Source organism: Arachis ipaensis, chromosome B02 (genome assembly GCF_000816755.2).
Source record: "Arachis ipaensis cultivar K30076 chromosome B02, Araip1.1, whole genome shotgun sequence".
NCBI classification, from domain to species: Eukaryota; Viridiplantae; Streptophyta; class Magnoliopsida; order Fabales; family Fabaceae; genus Arachis; species Arachis ipaensis.
In genome coordinates this window covers 4,785,960-4,792,256 of record NC_029786.2, presented here as the reverse complement: position 1 = coordinate 4,792,256, position 6,297 = coordinate 4,785,960, and the positions used below count along the sequence as shown (strand labels likewise).

The 6,297-nt window shown below is 33.5% G+C and overlaps 2 protein-coding genes across 3 annotated transcripts; one reads left to right on the top strand and one right to left on the bottom strand.

Annotated features, from left to right (window-relative positions):
- On the top strand, positions 740 to 2,680 carry LOC107623773 (pyridoxine/pyridoxamine 5'-phosphate oxidase 2). Of its 2 annotated transcripts, none has more exons than XM_016326145.2 (7): positions 740 to 888; positions 1,030 to 1,079; positions 1,157 to 1,214; positions 1,532 to 1,564; positions 1,677 to 1,772; positions 2,031 to 2,198; positions 2,297 to 2,680. In XM_016326145.2, exons 1-7 carry the CDS (start codon positions 805 to 807, stop codon positions 2,396 to 2,398), a joined length of 591 nt encoding a protein of 196 aa, XP_016181631.1. In that variant the 5' UTR covers positions 740 to 804; the 3' UTR covers positions 2,399 to 2,680. The 2 variants fall into 2 exon arrangements, with proteins under 2 accessions (XP_016181631.1, XP_020970896.1); XM_021115237.1 differs by having other exon boundaries at positions 2,019 to 2,198.
- Positions 2,498 to 5,893, bottom strand: LOC107623766 (laccase-6). Its single transcript, XM_016326135.2, has 7 exons — positions 5,162 to 5,893; positions 4,754 to 4,905; positions 4,430 to 4,674; positions 4,189 to 4,317; positions 3,037 to 3,978; positions 2,825 to 2,951; positions 2,498 to 2,555 (listed from the first exon to the last, which is right to left on the bottom strand). The coding sequence occupies exons 1-7, from the start codon at positions 5,291 to 5,293 to the stop codon at positions 2,498 to 2,500; spliced, it is 1,785 nt and encodes a 594-aa protein (XP_016181621.2). The 5' UTR covers positions 5,294 to 5,893.

Genomic DNA, 6,297 nt, shown 5'->3' with positions numbered 1-6,297 from the left:
GGAGTGGGTAGTGATAATAGAAAAGGGTTTTTATGTCATTTCAAAAATTATTATGGACAAAAAGATGATTTTATAACGTTTTGTAACATTGAAGATTATTTTAATAAGAAAAAAAAGTCGGGGATGATTTTAATTTTGACCCAAGACGTTGAGGACGAAAAAAGTATTTAACCCTAATAATAATAATAATAATAATAATAATAATAATAATAATAATAATAATAATAATAATAATAATAAGTGTTGGTTTTCTACGATATTTTGGTATTTTTTAATCTGGTAGATTAAGGATTAATTCGTAAATTATTGCATGCAATAAACAAAATTCACGGCTCTTTTTTTGTAAGTGTGGAAGTAGAAATAGTGATATACTTTAACATTGTAATTTTTGTTGTTTTTTAATACTGTAGAAAGTACACAAATCGGAGGGTTCAATTTCTATACTTCAAATTTTTTAATTTTTTAACACAAATCGAACGGTCCGATTTCTGTACTTTTATAAATCAAACAGTTCAATTTCTGTATTCCTAACAAATCGGACGATCTAATATTTACTTTTCTAATTAAATGATTCCATATTTGAGAATAACACCTAATAATCCACATTTTAAAAAAACACCGTTATCATTCTAATATTAAAAACAAAAAATTTTAAAATTCATTTTTCATCAATTAACTACTGGACTAACTCAACTTACTTATAATAATAATAACAAAGTTAAAACTTAAAGGCCTAAGACCGAAAAATTTTAAAAAGAAAAAAAAAAACTTAAAAAGAGAAAAAAAAAAAAATCATCGTCGGAAATGGCGACGGTGGCATGGAAGCAGCTCCTTCTGAACGCTCTTGAATCCAACTCTCATCTCAAGCACTCTACTTTCTTTCAGCTCGTACTTAATTTCTAGCTCCATTTTCCTTTTAATTATTATTTTACAAAAATTGAAACAAAAAAGATTTATAATATCGCTTCGTTAAACCCAACATTACTTACTACATTCATGAATTCTGTGTGTGTTGCGAACGAATTTCAGGCAACGGTTGGAACCAACGGAACACCTTCCAACCGCACCGTTGTTTTCAGGTTCTCTTCACTCTTTCTCTTTGCTCCCTTTTATTTTTTATTTTTTTTAGTAATTTTTATTTTGTTGCTTTTTTCAGAGGATTCCAAGACAACACTGATAACATCCAAATCAACACTGATGCCCGCAATCGCAAGGTTTCTTCTTTAATTTTTTTTGTATTTCAAAAAAATAATTTTTTACATTTTTGTTCTCTTCATATCCGTTACTGTATTTCAGTTTTGGAACTAAAAATTGAGCTTTTGTTTGGAATTTGATTGCTAGGGTTGAGCTGGTTTGGATATATATTAATCATGTTACTTAGCATAGTTATTGGCATGATTAAAAGTGTGTTTGTTTTAAGTTGAATTTGGATTAAAACAAACAATGAGAAAAAAAAAAAAAAAAGTGTTATGGTTTTCATTGTAAAGTAAGTACTTACTTGGAATTCCATATTGGCTTGTCTATAATGCAGATTGAAGAGCTCAAGCGTTGCCCCTCTGCTGAGGTGATTTTGTTTTTTTCTTTCTATGAAGTTCACTTTGTATATATAGGCTCAGGGGAATGTAATATGAGACTCAGTACTTTATTTCTATTTTAATTTTTGTTTTTGTTTTCAGATATGCTGGTACTTCACAGATTCTTGGGAGCAATTCCGGATACATGGGAACATAGATATCATTGACGGAGTGAATCCTGACCCACTGAAACTTCAGGTTTGATGAGAAATTGTATGGGTATTGTTGAATCAAATTCTGTTAAGTAGCTATTACCTTTACAATCTATAAGATTGAGTGTGTCCGAATGATCCTATGTACCTATTGCAAAAGAATTATTAGACAATGTGACAGGAAACAGATTATCCATGTAAAGAAGCTTAGAAGTTTTATAAGTGCTTTGTTAAGTAGTTCTTGTTGTGAAATTTTCTTAAAAAATGCTATGTTGTTCCCTGAATATATCAGTTCATACTGCAGCAAAGAGAGAAATCATGGTTTGCGAATTCACTGAGATCAAGGTCACAATATTTAGGGCCGAACCCTGGACTTCCGCGTCTAATCGAGCAAGCACAGCCAGAAGTATCTTTAGATCCTTCTACCGGTCCAGTTGATGCTTTTTGTCTGCTGATCCTAGAACCAGATCAGGTAGTAATAACAAATAACTTATATCTCTCCTTGTCTAGCATTAATATGTACCTTTTTTTGGTTTCTGCATATTCACTTTTGCTTCAACCATTTTACAGGTTGATTACTTGAATCTGAAGAGTAATCAGAGGCTCACTTTCAAATCAGTTGTTAGTGCTGCCACAGACAAAAGCTGGGTTATGGAAAGGGTCAACCCGTAATCAAGTTCACTGTCGTATTTAGACTTCACTTTAGACCATTCATTGCATGTTTTGAGTATAGGAGGCAGGACTGACCAGAATGTTCCAGTCAGACTTTCATCATACAACATACAATAGATCAGCATTTGTGCCTGTAAAGGTTCTGAAAAGTTTAATGCTGTACTTTTTTGATACAAACCATTATAGATTGGATTGGAATTAGCTTCTTGTGTATAACATCTTGTGGAATAACTATTTATCACTTTGATTTACAATCCATATTTCTATGTTTTTGTTCTAAAATTATGAACCATATAAGACTCAAACTAAAGGGACAAAAAAGATTTTCATTTTATCTATTCATTTTGTTTCTTTACATCCACAATGTTTTTACTTTTAAAACAAATGAACCATTGACATGTATTACAGTTACAGACTAAAGAACACCTGAATGAGAAAAAAAGTGGAGGAGAAGGTAGGGACTCGGATTCCCCTTTTCCGTTGTAAACTATAAATACCATGCCTAGCCCCCATGATTGGTGTATATCAATGTGGCAATGCATATACCAGACGCCTGCGAAAATGATCAAAGTTATTTCAAGAAATCAATAAGTCCTGTTGTTTAACAGGGAAGTGTGATATACACTAAGGATTTTTACCTGGATTATTGGCGACAAAGCGAATTGCTGCCCATCCACCAACCGGAACTCCAATCGTGCTCATGTATGGAGGATCGACTAAGTTGAATTTCGCAGTTTGAGGGTTATAATTTCCTGTACCATAGCCTACAACATAGAAACTGTGGCCATGGAAATGCATTGGGTGGTTCTCAATGTTTACTGTTCCAGTGTCCTGGAAAATGAGTTGCACCTTGCTACCATACTCAAGGACCTTTGTTCTAGTCCCATTCAATGACTGTGTGTCATGTGGAATGTTATTAGGTGCGCCATTGACAAAGTTGTAGAACTTAGATGGTCTGTCAGGAAAATCTTCGGTATATGATCCTTTTTTATTCTTATAGTATGCTTCCAGGATTGAAATATTCGGATTAACAAAACTTATGTTGTTCATCGAAGCTGCCAGCACCCCATTATTCATGGCTTGGCAGTTCTTCTTCGGTGTCTTTGAATGGCATTTTTGAACATTCAATCCAATGGTGATGAATAGGTTTTTATCAATTTCTTTGAAGACATCGACTTGGTTTAGGCTCCTTAATCCATCCATGACTGTCTTAACGGCAAGTTTGTCGTCGAGTTTGGGTAATTTAGCTGGCAAATATAAGCTATCAGATGCAGCTCCTAAATAGTTGAAGCAAGCAATTGCTGAAACGTTTTGATAATGAACAATCCTTCCTGATTTGTAAGGCGCCACAGCCATGGAGTATTTCCCTACGGGTTGATCAGCAGTGACAAGGACATTCAATGTTTGGCCTGGTCCTAACATCACCGTGTCCGTGGTGAACGGCTTCGTGTACTCAGCATCGGCTTCCACAATTGTTAGTTTGTGATTTGCAATGGCAAAGAAATTCTCAGTGTTTAAACCAGCATTGATCAGCCTCAACAAATATGTCTTCCTAGGAACCACATCAAGTTGATAGACATCTGAAATGATGAGGAAGAAAAGGTAAGACAGAAAACTATGATGGTTACTACTTTTGTTCTTAATAAGTCTCCTCTTAGATAAAACTATTTCATTATTAAAAGACCAATGTATTTATATGCAAATTGTATTAAGATACATTGATCTTTTAATGTACTACTTTGTCCAAGTGAACAATGGGAGTAATTGTTATCTTCTATCATCTTAATTACCATTAGTGGAGCAATTATAGTTGGGGCCTGGATGACCATTAATGGTGAATGCATCTGCTCTAGGAGGAGCTCCTCCACTTGCTAGAGTTGAATGCTCAATTTCTTGGAGATCCTTTATCCAATATTCTCCTGCCATATTTTGAGAAAACCAACAAGAACAGCATTACATTATGGAGAACAGGAAACTAGGAAACAACCTGAATTCAAAAACCAAGGAATGGAGGAGCATCTTGTAAGTTACCTAATAAGATTATGTGCTCTTGATACGGATTCTTAAAAGGGTAATGAACATTGGCCTTAGGATAAACAACCATTGCACCATAAGCTGTGCCTCTTAGCCAAGAAACATGTGCATGCCAAAAGAAGGTCCCCTTCTGCTTTGCCACTGTAAAATTATAGGTGAAACTTTGTCCTGATTGAATCGGGCACTGCGTGATATAGGACGGCCCATCGTACCAACACGATAACTGTTGCCGGATACCATGCCTGAGAATTTGTAAGTTCAATATATGTTAGTGATGAATGATGTTGATACTTTTGAAAGCAACTTAATGCATGGCATTACCAGTGAATTGTGATATTGAAGGGTGTCTTATTGGTAACTTTGACTATGATTCTATCATCTTCTTGTGCATAAACTACAGGTCCTGGAAACTTGCCATTGATTGTGACAATATCCTTGGTGTTACAAAGTTTGGTAACTCTTTTAGTTTGTACCTGCACATGTGGCAAAAAAAGACAGCATTGAAAACATTGCAATCTAGGACAATGCTACTATGCACCAAGATAAACTTGGTGTATCATACACTAAGATAATTCAATGGTACAGATCTTTGCAGAATAACCTCTGCTAGATATACACCATTCAATTATCATGCACTAAGTTTAACTTGCTGCATTTAAGTCATTCCTTGCAATCCATTACCAAGTTAAATAGTGTTATAATCAGCACTTTGAGATTATAAAATTATACCTTGAAATCATAGAACCTTGTTGATATTCCATTGGAACTTGCACAAGCAATGAGTTTCACATTGTAGATAGTAGTAGATAACATACCTAGACAAAGCATAAATGAGATGACTAATAAGTTTGCCATTTTCATGAATGAGTAATTGTGGTGGAGGCTTGAGGTGGAATGAAAATGAAGCCCTTTTAAAAGAGTGGAATTCTTCTCTTAGGTAGAGTTACTTATTTTATTTGCCAAAAGTATCAAAAGGGTATGCAAGTTTTTTTCTTTCTTTCTTCAATTTCCTATATTTCTAATATTTGTCAGCTTTCATGATTCCTATAGCGTGAGTTGGTGATAATAAGGTGTTGGGGAATGCTATTATTCAACATGAACACAATGGTATTGGTAGGGAAGGTTTCAACAACATACCCTTTTTCTAATTTTTATGTATTCTCTTCTTTCTTGTCAACATTTTCTATTGCAAATCATGTCATTGACTGAGAATAGAGGGTCAGACATGCTTGCTTAACATTATCTGTCTTCAAACCCCACCACCACATTCAGAAAACTTCTTGCTGTTCAATTTATTTTCCATAAATTAGAATGTTTTTGTCATGTAAAAGAAGTTTAATTAGCTTGTAAATTAATCTAATTTCCAATTAGATATCTAGTTTTAAATTTATTTTTAATCACAGCCTTATGTTGAGTACATTTTTGTAACTGAATCCTTAGAACAGTTTATCGAACTCTATGAATGTTAAAACTTACGGCGTAATTAAACCTTAAAAAAAATCAAGATGACATTTTCTAATGAAGTTGATTACTAATGTGTACTAAAATTCTCAACCTTTTTTAATTATTGAAAGAAAAAAAAAGTACTTATCATACAAAATTTGGATCTATGCCATAGCATCTTACTCTCTAATTTATTAGTTAACTTTTCATATGATCAAATAGTTGAGTTTCTCTAATCTCCTGAAGTTATCACTAGCAAGTAATTAATATATAGCTATAAATTGATTACTACCATATAAACAATTCAAGAAAGCAACAACATTCTTTTAAGAAGTTTAAAAAAATAAATTAGATTAAAGCTCTGAAAAGACAAAGATTTAGACAACTCAAAAACGTCCATTCACACTTTGTATTTTAAGAGG